This window comes from Peromyscus maniculatus, chromosome 18 (assembly GCF_049852395.1).
Source record: "Peromyscus maniculatus bairdii isolate BWxNUB_F1_BW_parent chromosome 18, HU_Pman_BW_mat_3.1, whole genome shotgun sequence".
NCBI classification, from domain to species: Eukaryota; Metazoa; Chordata; class Mammalia; order Rodentia; family Cricetidae; genus Peromyscus; species Peromyscus maniculatus.
The window spans coordinates 6,157,835-6,173,560 of NC_134869.1; the positions used below are offsets into that span (position 1 = coordinate 6,157,835).

The following is a 15,726-nucleotide window of genomic DNA, read 5'->3' on the forward strand; positions in this document are numbered from 1 at the left end:
AGCAACCAAATCAAACTACAGGGAACTCATGAACTTTAGACCAACAGCTATGGAGCCTCTGTGGGACTGGACTAGGCACTATGCATAATCAAGACAGTTGTTTAGCTTGATCTGCTTAAGGAGCCCTCTGGCAGTAGTATCAGAATCCATCCCTGGTGCACAGGCTGGTTTTTGGAGCTCACTACCTATGGTGGAACACCTTGCACAGCCTTGATGCAGAGGGAAGGGCTTGGACCTGCCTCTACTGAATGGACCAGTCTCTGCTGACTCCCCATGAGAGGCCTTACCTTGTTGGAGGAGGGAGTACGGGGTGGGTTGAAGGGGGAAATGCTGGAAAAGCAGGAGGAGGGAAGAGAGGGGTATCTGTGCTTGTTATATAAAATGAAAAAAATTCTTAATGAAAAAAAGAAAGAAAAATATATGTATGAAAGAAGCAGTACATTATGGCCAATTCACTGGGCATGATGGAGCTGTGTTTACAGAAGAGATGAAAATTAAATGGTTGCTTCATCAGGGACTTCAGGACCTGTGTGTGGCTCTCCAGCCTTTGCAGAGCCCAATGGAAGAAAGTGATCTTGTGGAAACAATTAACAGTTTAAGGAAAGTGTGAAGTATTGTATAACAGTTTTCCTTATTATGACATGATATTCTTTTCTGATATATTTGAGATTATAATCACATTATTTTCTCTTTTCATTCATCCTTCTAAACCTTCCCTATACTCTTCCTTGCTCTCTTTCTAATTTATGACCTGCCTTTTCATTAATTGCTGTTATAAGCTTGTGTGTGTGTATGTGTGTGTGTGTGTGTGTGTGTGTGTGTATGCATGTAGTTATATATTCTTAAATGTAAACCAATCATTTTGTATAGCTAGAATATATGTTTTCACGACTGACCATTTGATATTGAGTATCCAAGTAGTGTGCTCTTCCCTGGGTAGGGCTATTTCCTTAAGTCTCAGAAAGTTCTATGAAGTTCATAATACCCAGCAATTAAACTATGGCTGGGAAAGCTGAAACTTACAGGATTAACAAGGCCCTTCCACTCCCAAGGTTAAATAGGTGGTAACTAAGGAGAACTGAAGAAATGAGACCCTCTGTCTCATTCAGCTGCAAACAAGTCATGCAGACACATTCAGAATTCTAGTCTTCATGAGTCACCCATTCTAATATGAGACTTTGTGATGCCACACATTACAGATATTCATATTCTTATAATTATTTCCATACATATTCTCCTGTATTAACCTCAATAAATGCATTCATTTGAGGGAATAGGAATTACACAGTCTTCTCTGGGAGGCAGACAGATAAAGGGGAACTGATAAGTAATACAAATGGCCAACTTCTGGCTTCCTTTTTATTTTCTGTACTGAGACAAAGGCTTAGTAAGCTTTGTCTTCCACCAGCAGACTGCCTCTTCCAGCTGTCTGGTTCAGGACAGATTGGTATGTTCACAGTCAGTCCTGAACATGGTCACCTGAAGCTGCAGGTGATCACAGTTCTTGTGAGTGAGCTATGGCTTATGTCATGTCCAAAAGACAGCATGTTCACAGCATTTCCCCTCACGCTCAGTCAGGACACTCGGGGCCCATTTCCACGATGTTTCCTATGTCTAACAGAAGTGGTTAATCTACAGGTCCCATTTAGCAATGAGCATTCATGGTCACTTCAACATTCTAATGTTATGAGGCTGTGCATTCACTGATGCCTGCTACCGAAAGAAGGACCTCTGACCAAGACTGAGAGCTGAAGAGATCTAGATGTAGAAACAGAAATATTTACAAAGCAGTTGCTACTACACAAAGTAACAATAGTAGCATCATCGTAAAGGTTATGATCTGTGAAGCCAGTGACTTTTGACCAGGTACACAGTACTAGGTATTAATTCCTTCCTATAGTGCAGGCCTCACGAGATCAGAAGGAAGTTAATTAAACAGTGACTCCCATGTCACTATTGCACCAGTGATTTTCTCATATTCTGTGGGCCACCACTTCAATTATATTTGCTTATGCTAAAATAAAAACTCATAATTTCATAAGATCCTATTTGTGGATTTTTGGTCTCATTTACTATTGGATGAGAGTCCTACTCAGAAATCCCTTACCTGTTCTTAGAAGTGGGACTATTTTCTCTACTGTGACCTTTGACAATTTCAGGGTATCAGGTCTTATTTTGACATCTATGATGCATTTGGTGCAGAGCTTGTGTACGGTAGAAGATAAAGAGCAGAGTTTCATTTTCTGCATGCTGAAAACAATTTTTCATAATGACCATATCTGAGACAGTATCTCAAATGACAACATATATGTGAGATACAAATATGTGTGCAAAGTTATACTAGGTACTCACAAGTGCATTCTGCTTACCAAGTGGACCACTTTGAGGGAACCAGCCATGCAGTAATATGAGGTCAAGCTCTGACCACTCAGAGTAAGAAAGGCATGGCAATCACTTGCATTAAAATAAATTTGCAGCAGGACTTACAGCCTGGCTCAAACACTACAGATTAGGTGGCCATTTTCTTGGGCCCCCAAACCCAATTTCACACTAGTAAAATATAAACAACGTAAATACAGAAGAGGACAAATGATCCTTTGGTGATGAGTAATATTTAGATTGCCCCATAATTCCAGCTTTAAGTGTCTTTTTAATGATTACAATTTTTACCAAATCTAATTTTTTAATGCTGCACAGGAAGTGTAAAAAAGAGCATATATGCTGTGTTTATTGTAAAATAAAACATGCTGGGTACTGTGGATGCTATAATGATGGTTATGAATGAAAATTTAACATAGACATATCAGCTGAGTCACTCCTGGGTGTGCCTGCTTCTAAAAGTGAACTCACTATACTGGATCATGTATATGTGTGTATGTGAGTTTGTGTGTAATTTTTATCATTGTGCTACCTACAACACAGATGATTTATGGAATGAGCATAGAAGACCACCAATATACTAATGGATAAACAAAGTATGATATACATAAATAATGCAAGATAATTCAATAAAGAAAGAAAACCTATAGAAAAAATTAATTATATAATTATCAAGAAAAATGCTGCAACTATGTATCATCAAAATTAAAAAAATAGACAGGTCTCCAAAATACAAATATCCCATATGGATCTAGAAAAAATATCAAAGTAGGAGGAAAATTTTTGAGGAAGCGTGAGGGCACATATTTTATATGGAGGGAGTATAACAGGGTAGTGAGGGGATGTATGTGAGCAAATTAGTGACTTTGTATAATTAATATGTACAGAATAACAAGATTAATTTTAGAAGTAACAAAACAAAAAAGAATTACTTATATGCATAAGGGCTTATATATTTTAATAAAACTAAACAAAATGACTACATTTTTACTATCCTCTAAACTTCTCTTAAAATGTTTGAATGATGGGGCTAGAGTTGGCCTCACAGAACAACACACACTGTACTCTTTCAAAGAACCTGAGTTCAGTTTCCATCACCCATCACAGTGATTCATAATCAAACACCAATGTCCCTAGTTCCAGGAAATCTGGAGCCTCTCCTTATCTCTGTGGGAACTGCTCTCCTATGCACATACCTCCCCCTATAAACACATATGTGGAATTTTAAAAGTATTCTCTCCAAATTTCCCTATTGAGTTTTCTGGAACCAGAGAGGCAGAGAGGGTTGCGTGGATGCTGTACATGACGTCAGTTCATTCTCACACTCTCAGTTGTAAGAATAAAGGAGCGTAATTAATAAATTATAAGTACTATAAGGTCATTCTGGAACCCAGAATCCTAAAAGATTTACACCAGTATATAAAATTATTGGACCACGTAAGAAATCTGAGTTGTATAAAGTTGATGCAAATAAATCTGCATAAAAATTAAACATTATAGCTTGGCAGTGGTGGTGCATGCCTTTAGTGCCAGCACTCGGGAGGCAGAGCCAGGCGGATCTCTGTGAGTTCAAGGCCAGCCTGGTCTACAAACTGAGTTTTAGGACAGCCAGGACCACACAGAGAAACCCTGTCTCAAAAAAACTAAAAAAAGAATTTGTCGGGCAGTGGTGGCGCAAGCCTTTAATCCCAGCACTTGGGAGGCAGAGGCAGGTGGATCTCTGTGAGTTGGAGGCCAGTCTGGTCTACAGAGCGAGATCCAGGGAAGGCTCAAAGCTACACAAAGAAACACTGTTTCAAAAAAAAAAAAAAGTAATGCATATCCCTGCCCTTCCACCTTTCAAGTGAAGATGCAGAGGATTGAAAAGGGTTAAAAAAATTTAAATATTATAAGGGCTTTCTTGGCATTTCATTACTTCTAGTCAATGAAAGTTACAGTGTGCTTAAATTCCATCACCATATTATCATACATCATGTTTATTTAATTAAGAAGGATTACAAAAGCTTTGAAGTCCACCATAACAAAAGACAGAAATTTTGGCATCAATAATCTGTAAACTATAAACTACTATTTGATCTGGCTGACACAACACACAATGGATGAGCTCCAAAGGTCTGGCAGCTTCTAACATAAGTCACAAAGGAAAGAGCTCTGAGTTTAGTAGCCCATGGGCCTTCAGTGCCTGAAAAATAGCTATTAATTTTTTTAAAAAGACGTCTGAATAACAAACTAGGTGAGGGGATAAATAGAATAAAAACCCAAAAGCAGACACAGAAAGACATTTTGGACAGAACCCATGAAGTTAAAACTATCAAGATAGAAGACTCAAACTAACCATGTAATTGCATTAAACATACAAGTCTAGATGGGAGAAATTGCCAGATTAGATAAACATACACAAAGGATTTCACTCTATGATGAATAGAAAACAAATGTATGGGCAGAGTGTCAGAGTAAGGAGGCAGGAAAAGGCAGAGTTCTTTAAAATGTCCTAGTACCCATGTTACTACCAAAGTAAACTGCTGAACAATAAATGTTACTAGGGAAAGTTTCTATTATGAATAACACAAATATTATAATATACATGTGTGTGGTGAAAAGGGATCAATTTTCCAGGCAGACGGAACACTCTACTTAAAAAGAATTTAACTACGAATCCTCCAACCTGGTTGAGAAAGTGGATGGAAACTGACAAATCCACAATTAAAGTTGGAGATGGGAGTTGACAGAACAAAAGGAGGGAAAGTCCAACGCCTTTACTTGCAAATGTTCATTGTGTAAAGCGATGTTGGTCAGGTTCAAGGCCCGTGGCTTAGGTACACCATCAATACTAGACCTGAATGATACACAGCAGCTCCTAATGCCACTAAGATGATGGAGAGATGATGGAGAGATGATGGAGAGGTGGGAAAGATGGGGGTCGGGGGAGTGAAGTGCTTTACTTTTTCTTCTTTTTAATTATTGTTTATTTTGTCTCATTTATATTCCCCTTTTCTTTCCTTTGTGGGGGGACTCTAAAAGAGTGAGAGGCAGATATGGAGGGACTGGGAGATGGGTAGGATTGGGGTACATGGTATGAAATTCCCAAAGAATCAATAAAAAAAGAAAAATGCATAGGTTAAAAAAATAAAATTTCACTTTCTACCATTTGTTAACATGAACTAAACAATAAGAATTCAAATGAATGAGGTTTTTGACTTTTAAAAAATATGAACATATGGAGTAATTCAGGGCAATTTTGACATAGGAACAAAAGTTCCTATCTAAAAAGGGTTAAAGATGATGCATTTAGAACAGAAAATTCCATTTTACTCTTGATATATCCACAGGATAAGATTGGGTAATAAGAAAAAATTAAAATTATAATTAAGTTCTTGTACTATAAAAAGAGAAAATAAGAAAGAAGCAGACAAGGAGAACATGAACACCGCTGTCAATCAATTTCACCTAACAGACATTTACAGAACACCTCCTCAAACGACAGCTTAAGACAGCATTTTCAGAACACACAAGTCACTCTTCAACACACTCCGTGTTACAAGATACTAAACAGGTTTAAATAAACATAAAAGAGCCGATATAAAGTGATGTGTGCAATGTGACTACAGGGAAATTAAAATATAAGTTAATAGCAGAATAGTATCTTATTATCACCAATAAATGAAAATTAAACATTTCATTCTTAAAATAATCAATAGATTAAAAGAGAAGTCATAGTAAGAGTAAAAGTATCGAAGTGGAAATAAAAGATAACAAAATTTATGGAATAAAGCTAAACCATAATTAGAAAAAAACTAAAACATTAAATGATTTTATATGAATGTGAATACATTTGGATTTTGTGATCTCACTCTGTAGCATAGCCCCAGTGTAGAGCTCTGTGTGGAGCCCAGTCTGTTCTCTAACTAATGGAATCCTGTTTCCCAAAGGCTTTGATTATAGGTATGAAATACTTAACACCTGACTTAAGTAATTTATAATCTGTGACATAAATTTTATATAAATACTAAAAAGAAAGTAAGAAGCCCCTAATCAATTTTTAAAATTCAATAAATTGAAAATAAATATGACAAGAAGTAAGAGAAAGATACCTATCTACATAACACTGATAAATCTCTAGGCACACTAGCGAAGAAAAATGAAAGAATACAAGTTACTCACATAAGGAATGAGAAAAGGGATATCGCAGATCCCACGGGCACTAAGATGCAGTAAAGAAATACAGAAAAGGTTAATCCTATAGCAATTTGGATGAAAGCCTATAATCATTCTTTCAGAACTGCATGCTGCCATCCTGGATCTTCACAGCAGGCATCGCGGCCTCAGGAGAACTGGGCTGTGAGGAGTCTCCAGGCTCTGAGAAGACTGCCCCAGCCCTCACTAGACCTGGCCTAAGAGGAGACTGCTGCCAAGAAGGCCTTTGCCTTCACCTCAGCCTCACCAGAACCGGGGCTGTGAGGAAGTCCAGACTCTGAGGAGATGGTGGTCTCCCACCCGTGTGGTCCACCCCTCAGAGACCCTGAGCCTGGCCACGGTGGCCTGGGGCGGCCTTCACCAGAATGAACTCCACAGACCTCCTCCACAACGGTTCAGCAGCTCCTCAGCAGTTCCTTCACCTCCTCCTCAAGTCTGAGCATGCTCAATGCACCAGGCCGGAAGAACAAGGTGGAATGGGGGAGGTTTAGAGTCTCTGTCCGGATGCTCATTGGGCCAGAGTGCTTCAGGGGTGGGCTTAAGCCTCACATGCCATTTATTATTGGATGTGTTGCATGTGGCTCTATTTGGAGGCTGGCCTTTACTGGTGGGATGTGGCTTTGGTGGGAATGGTCTGCAGTGTCTCAAGAGACAAAGGTTGTGGAGCCTCTCAACACTGGGGGTCTGCACATCGCAGGCTTCCAGCTCAGCACAGGACAAGTGGGTGCTCAGGCCTCCATGGTCTGCTCATAAGTTACAGAGGGAGGCCTTGTGGCCAGACCTGCACACCTACCATCCCACAGTTCTTGTTCTGTCTCACCTTGCCTCATCTTATCTGACCTAGCCTCACATCCTCTTACCTGGAGCAGAAGACCCATTTGGCCATCTGGGAGGCCACCAGATAGGGCTGCTTTATTGGAAACAGGAGAAAATTAAAATGACAACCAGAGAGTCACTTTCACAAAATCACACAGCTGCTTGTATGTGACAGGGACCCTAGTCAAGTCAATTCCACAGATGGCTAGATTAGAGTTGACTTCTATTCCGCAGAAGTGGCTGTGTTTAGTCCCAGTGAGGAAGTGGTATCTAACAATGTTGACATTGTATCAGGTCATCAGCTTGGCGTTCCTGTGACTCAGCATGGACAGGGAGCTTGCATCAGTCGGACTGTGCTCTTATCATTCACCTCTCCAAGTGATTTGGTAAATTTTCGGCATGTCAAATGACTTAGTGGCTCATGGCTGAGAAATGACAAAAGCATAAGTTTGAGTGATTTCATGATCTTTAAGATGAGAGCTGTCATGCAGAAGGGAAAGGAGGAAAACAGTTTGCGTCCAGGGAAACAGATTTTGTTTTAGTGTCACTGTGGGGCTTCTCAAGTTGTGCCTCCTTCCATCATGGTCACTTTGGGGAATGCAAGTGTTGTTGAATCAGGTGGCAAGATAGAGAAATATTTTGGGGCTGGAGATAATGTTGAAAGGAGGCAGAAAGTTCCACCTTCATCAAAGTATCTCATCCAGAGCTTTGTTCTTGCCAACTTCCACTCAATATTGGTAGGACCCTGTGAAAGACACAAGTGCAAGGTTTGAGACAGGAAACTGGAAAATAGAACTATGTTACATTTTGAGCTCTGCAGATGCTTCTAGAGAGAGCAACCTGGCAGTAGCTATATAAACTCCAAATTCATATGCCTTATACAAGCAAATACATAGATCTCACCTCCCAGTTTGAGAAATACATTTTATCAGGGAATAGTGGTGCATGTTTCTAAACCTAGCAACTTGGGAAGCTGAGGCAGGAGGATCATGAATCTGAGACTGGCCCTAGAGAGTGCCCTTCAGCTTTAAAAAATATAAAATTATTATATTCAACATAAATGGTCTTTTTCTATTTGTTAATAAAATAAGTATGCCTACATTAAAGAGACTTTATTGTTTTCTTATTTCTATTTATAATTTAATTCAATATTGAATGAGATACTATTATCAGTCAAATGTTATGAATCCATATTATCAAAGATAAGTTATGAGACACTAAAACAATTATTCTCCACAGAAATTTGCTAGACAGTCTATTTCTGAGTTCATAATATTACATTCCAAATTCATTAGAACACCAGGTTTTGAGTTTTTTCTGCTGGATGTCTTTTTAGCTTGGTTTGATTGCCTATTTGCTATGGCATTTATGTTTTCAGGATTGGAATTATAATAGACACTATTAACATAATGTGCTAGATGTATGCACACAGTTTCTTTATTGCTGCAAGCCACAAAAATATACAAAGTAGGATTTCACCTGATTATGACAAAGTTAACACCTGCAAGAAGCCAAAGGCCTTCCAGAGGTTAAGCTTAGGCTCAGGGAGCCTTGGTGATATTTGGCTTTTGATTATCAGTTGTTTTCTGCTATGAGTTTCTTGTGTGCTATTGTAGATTTTCTATCATTTGTGGGCACCATTTCCCCTCTACTAAAGGAATATTTAGATAACCTTCTGTGCTGACAGCTATGCACAGCCAGAACCCTAGCTCAAGCCTCCCTGTAATTATCGTAATTGGCAGCATCTGGCCAGGTCCATCCCCAGATGGAGGAAAGTAGCTTATCAGAGATACCTCTGTACTCTCTAAGAACAGACATAAGTGTCCAGACTACCTGTTTGAGAACACCTGGTGGATGTGCCAATTAAGCTTAACTACCTCCTTTCCCAAATCCTACCTATCTCCCTTTTACTATCACCAGAGGCATCTAGCTGTACACAGGTTGCCTAGCGACCAAGCACACTTTCCCTTACCCTCCAGAAAAACAGGCCAGGTAACTTGAATAGATAAGAACCACAGGAAAAAAGAAGACAGTTTTATTTTCTCCCATTGACCTAGCAACTTTTAGAGTCTTAACATTTTCCACCAATCACGTTTAAGACTATAGTGTAGCACATAAAATTTCTCTTCTTAAATATTACCTGAATTTAGCCTTTAGTTAATTCATTTCCCCATTAGTCAATTCCCTTTTGGGTTGCAAATGATAATTAAGTATTACTGCCTCTCTAAGTGATTCTTCTCATCCCTCCATTTGACCCTGGAAGCCTAGCTTTGCTCTGCCAAGGGATTACTGCTTGTAAGTGTATATTTACTGGGACTTCCAGGACACAGAGGGGACGGAGAAGAGAAAAGAGAATGGAAGAACTAGATGGGTAAGAGCTTGAGAGGAACAAACTGAGATGGGGAAGAACTAGATTGAAGGGCTAGAAGAGAGTACTAGAGGAACGAGATGGAAGAGCCAGATGGGAAAGAACAAGATGAGGAAGAAACAGATGAGAGAAGATGAGATGGGAGAGGAGATGGTATGGGAAAGAACCAGATGAATGAGAACCTACAAGGAACAGAACTAAGATGAAGAACTAAGATGAAGATAGAACCTAGAGGGGACAGCAGATAAATGTAGAGAGAAATCAGGCAAGAAAGGAGCTAAAATGAGAGCAGAATATAAGCTGTGTAGAGAGAGAACTGACCCAGAATAATGAAGTGTATGGACTAAGGAGTTTCATGTACATAGATTCATTTCTTTTCATCAAAGATTAATTATCAGCTGGTTGTAGATTCTTCCCAAACCCTGGGAGGGGACCATCGAGGGGCTGGACCCCCTTAGTCCCTGATACTTCATATGAGACTTTTAAAGGATTTGAATTTGGATTTTTAGGATATTAGAATATAGGACATCTAAAAGAGGATTGTATTATACTGTGAACTAAATATGAGGCTTGAGGGATAAAAGATTATATTGTATTTACAATTTAATTTGAATATCATTTTCTAAATATATCCTTTTTTTCTTCCTTTTTTTGTTTCCTTGCTGTGATGTGTGTATGTTTATGTCTGCATAAGCATATGGATTTTAAGGTGGCCAGTGAGCAATGGTGGAATGTGAAGATTGGTTTTAATGTCAATTTGCCACAAATTAGAATTGCCTCAGTAGGGAACCGAACTAAAAACTTGACCTGGTTGCCTTAATTTATGTGGAAAGAACCCACCCCATAAGTGTGGGTGAAACCTTCTGTTAGCAGCCTAGATTAAAAAGGGCAGAGTAGGATGCAGGCTGTTAACCTTGTGCCTGCCTGGCCGTTCCTCTTGCTGATGAATTGATTTAACCTGCTGCTGCTGCAGAGGATTGCTCTGCTGATACCAGAAACATCTTTGCAGTATCTGTCCATTGACTAGAGACTATCACCTCTCCAGGAAACTTCTAAAGTTCTAGTACCACATTCAGGCTGCTCAGGTAGACAGATTCATGCTCTGAGCAACCACTGGGTTGTGGGTCTCTCCGATGTGAGACAGCCACTGTGGGACTACTCTATCTGCTGAGGTGCCCAGCCTCAACTTACCAGAATCTCAGGCTTTCAGATAACTATTGTTACTATTCTAACATAACCTGATTTGATACATTCTTTTAAAGAAGTAAGCTATGCTCGACAATCATATCCAGAATTGAGTGAACATCTAGCATTACTAAACCCTTCAGGAGACTGCAATCTGGTTTCATAATGAAAACAATCTGTATTTTCAGATGTGAACTGCTGTTTTCAACCGCTTCTTTCCCAGAAACAGTTTGGAGCACGGTACTTCTCATTAAGATAAAGATGTTGAGAGCTGGAGAGATGGCTCAGTGGTGAAGAACAATGGCTGCTCATCCAGAGGACCAGGGTTTGATTCCCAGCACCCACATGTCAGCCTATAACTCTATCTCCAGTTCCAGAGGATCCAATGCCCTCCTCAGAAACTGCATACATGTGGCTCCTAGACATTTAAACAGGCAAAACACTCATATACACAAAACAAAAAAACTAGATTTTGGCCGGGCGGTGGTGGCGCACGCCTTTAATCCCAGCACTCGGGAGGCAGAGGCAGGCGAATCTCTGTGAGTTCGAGGCCAGCCTGGGCTACCAAGTGAGCTCCAGGAAAGGCGCAAAGCTACGCAGAGAAACCCTGTCTCGAAAAACCAAAAAAAAAAAAAAAAAAAAAAAAAAAAAAAAAAAAAAGATAAAGATGTTGAAACCAATCCTTTCATCAACAAATACTTAGTGATAGCATAAAATATTTTTAAGGTTTGTAATTTTTACATATCTTATGGGTGATGGGAGAGTAGGAGAGTTTAGAAACTATGCGGAAGAATAATGATTCTAGGCACAAATATAAATCTAGCACAATAGAAATATTGGTTATAATTAGGAATTTTTTTCATTTTACATACCAATCAAAGATTCCCCTCTTCCCTTTCCTGCCCCTCCCAACCCTATACATATTCTTATCTACATGTATGTACTTGTATAAAACACAATTTGAGGGGACGTGACCTACATGAGTGGCACTTCCTCTTTCTTTGTGGATAGATTTCCACAATCTATCAAATGAAAGGGCCAGTGAAAGGCATGCCTTACTTCTTTTTGAGTGTGTGGGCTTCCCACTGAATTGCCCCCATAGGCTCATTCATTTGACCGCTTTTCTCTTAGTGGGAGGTCTCTTTAGGAAAGAATTAGAAGTTTTGCCTTCATAAAGGACATTGTTCATCTTGGATGAGTTTTGAGCTATGAAGGACTCATTTCAGGCATGAGTAAAGCAACACAAATGTAAAGGCATAGAACTTAGGCCTGCTTCAGCATCTCTGCCTTTAACAGCTAGAGTGCGTGTACAGTATGTTGGAACATTCCTCCTGTGTCACAGGGAGTAAAGATGATACCTGAAGAGAAACTTCAGTTTCTACATTAATTCTGATTAAATTTTCACATTCCTCTGTAAATTTCCTCAGAGCTGTCACTAGTGCTAAAGAGAAGACAGTGAAGTCTAAGTGATGAAGGCAAATGTGACTCTGCTCAGCCAGGGCAAGAAAATCAGCCTCAGCCCCTATGGGAGAGATTGGTAGCAGGTGTCAGCACAACTGAAGGGGAGTGCAGGTTGACAAGGAGGTGAGTAGCTAACAAAAAGAAATGGTGGAATAGATTCTTTAATTCTAGTCAAAAACAGAAAAGTAAAAAGAACAAAAGACTCTTGTTAGGATAATTTCCCACCACCTTATGACTGACAAATTCCATTTGGAAGTTTGTATCACATTTAAATACTTCATCTTAGTATATGACACAGTATGTCTTTTATAGCAATTCCACTTTAAACATTAAGTGTTTCAGAGCATACATTCCTTCCTGTTTCTTTTTGCCTCTTTCTTTGATTTTTATATAATGAGCAATTGATTCCTGCTTGGAAGGGTCATATAACATGTCTCCTTCCTAACTGATTTAAATGACCCAATTACATTCTAAGGAGGAAGTGAGTATCCATGTTTGTGTGTAATATAAAAAAAATATACATTATGTATTAATTGAGAGAATTTATCTAGAAAATCTAAAACAGTGAGAGAACTGTGAAAAGTGGGGAAACACATATAGGTGACATGTGTTCAAAAGTGTTTACTTCCACAGCCACTTGAGAAAAAGAAAAAGAAAGCCATGTCAAAAGTAAGGGGGAAATTAAACATTCAGGGCTCCAGCATATGAAGCATTTCTGTAACAACAGTCAACACATGTCATCTCCATTGATATGTTTACCTGAGACTATGTCATCTCTCTTTCCCTTATATGTGGATCCTCTCAGGAAACTTTATTTTAAAATTTCATCTTCCTGATAATATTTCAGATTCCCAAACACCAATAACCCCCTATGCTTGCTACCACACACAGAACTGGATGCCAAGGATCACAAACCGCATTCCCTGTTGTATAGCAGAGCCAAGATAAAGAGCACTATTGGCTCTCAGAGGCAGAACAAACTGAAGCTTCTCTTCCCATGCATTCATTCAGAGCAGCATCATGAAGGACTTTAGTATAGATATGGGAATGTGATTGAATTAACCTGATACACACAGCAGAGCCAGCTGGGCATTTCAAATGGAGGTTCAGCACAGGGGTTATTCAGAAGCCTTAAGGACCCTCACATTCTCTTTCTCTTTGGTGGTTGACTAAAACAACATAGATGCTTCCATTGAGGATGACAAATTCTGTGGAGTAGATGCAGATGAAAGTATTTCAACAGAGAGAAAAACCTAGGTGTTTGGGGCCAAGAAGCATGAGGGCAAGCCATGCCTCTCTAAGGTCTTCAGTGATTTTTTTCCCATGGTCTCCCACGACCTAGTTTATTATAATTACTTAAGTAGTATAATTAATATTATTTTTTTTCTTTTAGTTTTTAAAGACAGGGTTTTTCTGTGTGATCAACTTGGCTGTCCTGGAACTCACTGTATATAACATAGTGTTCTCAAACTCACAGAGAGTGTACCACAAGGTCTTAGCTGAAAATTGCAGAAAAGACACTATGAAAGTAGATTGCTTTGGAGCCTATGACATCTGTTAATCTTGATGTTTGAACTCAAAGATATCTGTACCTGTGAAACTGAAAGACCCTAGCCCTTCAGGCTTACACCCCCAAGCCTCAGGAAAGGAGAAACTTGAAGCACCAGAAAATGAGAAACTAAAAGAACTAGTTTTGAGGGCCACCTGACTCAGCCATTATTCAACCACCCCTACAATGTAACAATGTAAAGAGATTTCTGTTAAGAGATATGCTCAACTGGGACCTGGATAGTTGCAAGTGTTCCAGGAGGATCACTGTGACCTTTTTGTAAACTCCACTCCCGCCCTGTTACCCCCTTGAGGTTTCAGGAAAAAATGTACCTGTTGACTTAACTGTCCCCCCGCTGTGATCACTCTGTAACCAGACCTTGTAAAACAAAACTATATGGGAATTGTAATCTTGTGAGATTTCTGTGTTTTTCCCAGACCACGGCTCCTTCCATTCAGGACAAAAAGGAGTTCATTCTAACTATCTCTGTCTGCTGTCTGTCTTGGGACTTTGAAACCACTGAAGAGAATTTTATTTTTTTATTTTTTTCTGTTTTTAACTTTTTTTTTCAAGATAAGGTTTCTCTGTGTAGCTTTGTGCCTCTCTGGGAACTCATGATGTAGCCCGGGCTGGTCTTGAACTCACAGAGATCCTCCTGGCTCTGCTTCCTGAGTGCTGGGAGGCACCACCACCTGGCTTTAACTGGATTTTAAATTTAGTTATGTGAGAGTTTTGCCTACATGTGTCTGTGAACAGTATCTACAGAGTCCAGAAAAAAACAAAAAACAAGAAACAGGAGGTGCCCAGGATTGGAGTTACAGCAAATGGTTAGCTACCATGTGGGTTCTGGGAATAGAACTTTGGTCTTCTGTAACAAACCCAATACTACTAATTGCTGAACCATCTCTCTACCCCACTTTTTATTTAAAATATATTGCTATACATTTTATTTAAAAGATATTACACCACTTTCCCCTGTTCTCTCTTCATTCCATCACTTTCCTTTCCACTCCATTCTTCCTTGTAAACTAAGTATGAATTTCCATTCCAACTTCTTCCTTGTAAACTAAGTATGAATCAGTATGCTGATATATGTGAAGACAATCTACTAAGTCCACTTTTTGGAGCTTTTATGTAAATGGTTGCAGGGATGAAAGCACTAAGGAATTATACATTAGTGACACAGAAAAAGGCTCAAAGTTGTGTCTCATAGATCACGATTAAAAATGTATTTCAAGTTAAAGGTCTGGTAGATGTCCATGAATTGTCAATCTGGGTTCTTTTCATTTTGAGCAGCAAACAGGGTGGTAGAGTAGTCTCTGTTCTGTTAAGTGGATAAAATAACCTGACCCAAAGTAACTTTGGGGGGAAATATTCATTTGACTCATAATTTTATAATACATCCCTATCAAACAAAATGTTTCTATCCATGTTCCCCAGAGTCTCATGTTAATCATAACATAAACACTTTCAAATTCTTAAATCCCATAGCCTTTAAAAATTCCAACATTTAAAAAGTCTACAGTCTCTTAAATGTATATTCTGTGAAAAAATAAATAACATCCCACTGTTTTCAAAGAGGGAAGAACAGGAGCATAGCAAATAATCAATCACATTTAAGGAAAACAAATTAGGAAGCAATACTTCTGTTCTTTCCTTTTTGAACAGCTTCCTGTATCACATTGTGCAAATTCTGAGCCTGTTAATGATATTCTGGGATCTCATGGACTAGGGAAGCTCCGTGTTTTAGATTTTGCCATCCCTAGTACACACA

General features: G+C 39.1%; 2 protein-coding genes across 11 annotated transcripts in view; both read right to left on the minus strand.

Moving 5' to 3' along the window:
* Positions 1 to 7,034, minus strand: part of LOC143269257 (disks large homolog 5-like) — a 250,098-nt gene extending 243,064 nt beyond the window's left edge. For 4 of the 8 annotated variants that reach the window (XM_076554351.1, XM_076554344.1, XM_076554352.1 and 1 more), the window contains exon 1: positions 6,821 to 7,010. The gene's annotated coding sequence lies outside the window, so the exon portion shown is untranslated. Of the gene's footprint in view, positions 1 to 2,107; positions 2,205 to 4,517; positions 4,568 to 6,820 lie in introns of those variants that run through there. The other 4 variants (XM_076554350.1, XM_076554345.1, XM_076554355.1 and 1 more) reach the window with 3 other exon arrangements.
* Positions 1 to 15,726, minus strand: part of LOC143269268 (uncharacterized) — a 47,108-nt gene that overhangs the window by 13,301 nt on the left and 18,081 nt on the right. For 2 of the 3 annotated variants that reach the window (XR_013045677.1, XM_076554375.1), the window contains exon 4: positions 7,451 to 8,134. The exons of the other annotated variant lie outside the window; for it this stretch is intronic. Coding sequence is in view for 1 of the 2 variants with exons in the window: in XM_076554375.1 (XP_076410490.1) it covers positions 8,086 to 8,134 (49 nt within the window). In the remaining variant the exon portion in view is untranslated. Of the gene's footprint in view, positions 1 to 7,450; positions 8,135 to 15,726 lie in introns of those variants that run through there. 3 annotated transcript variants of the gene reach the window in all.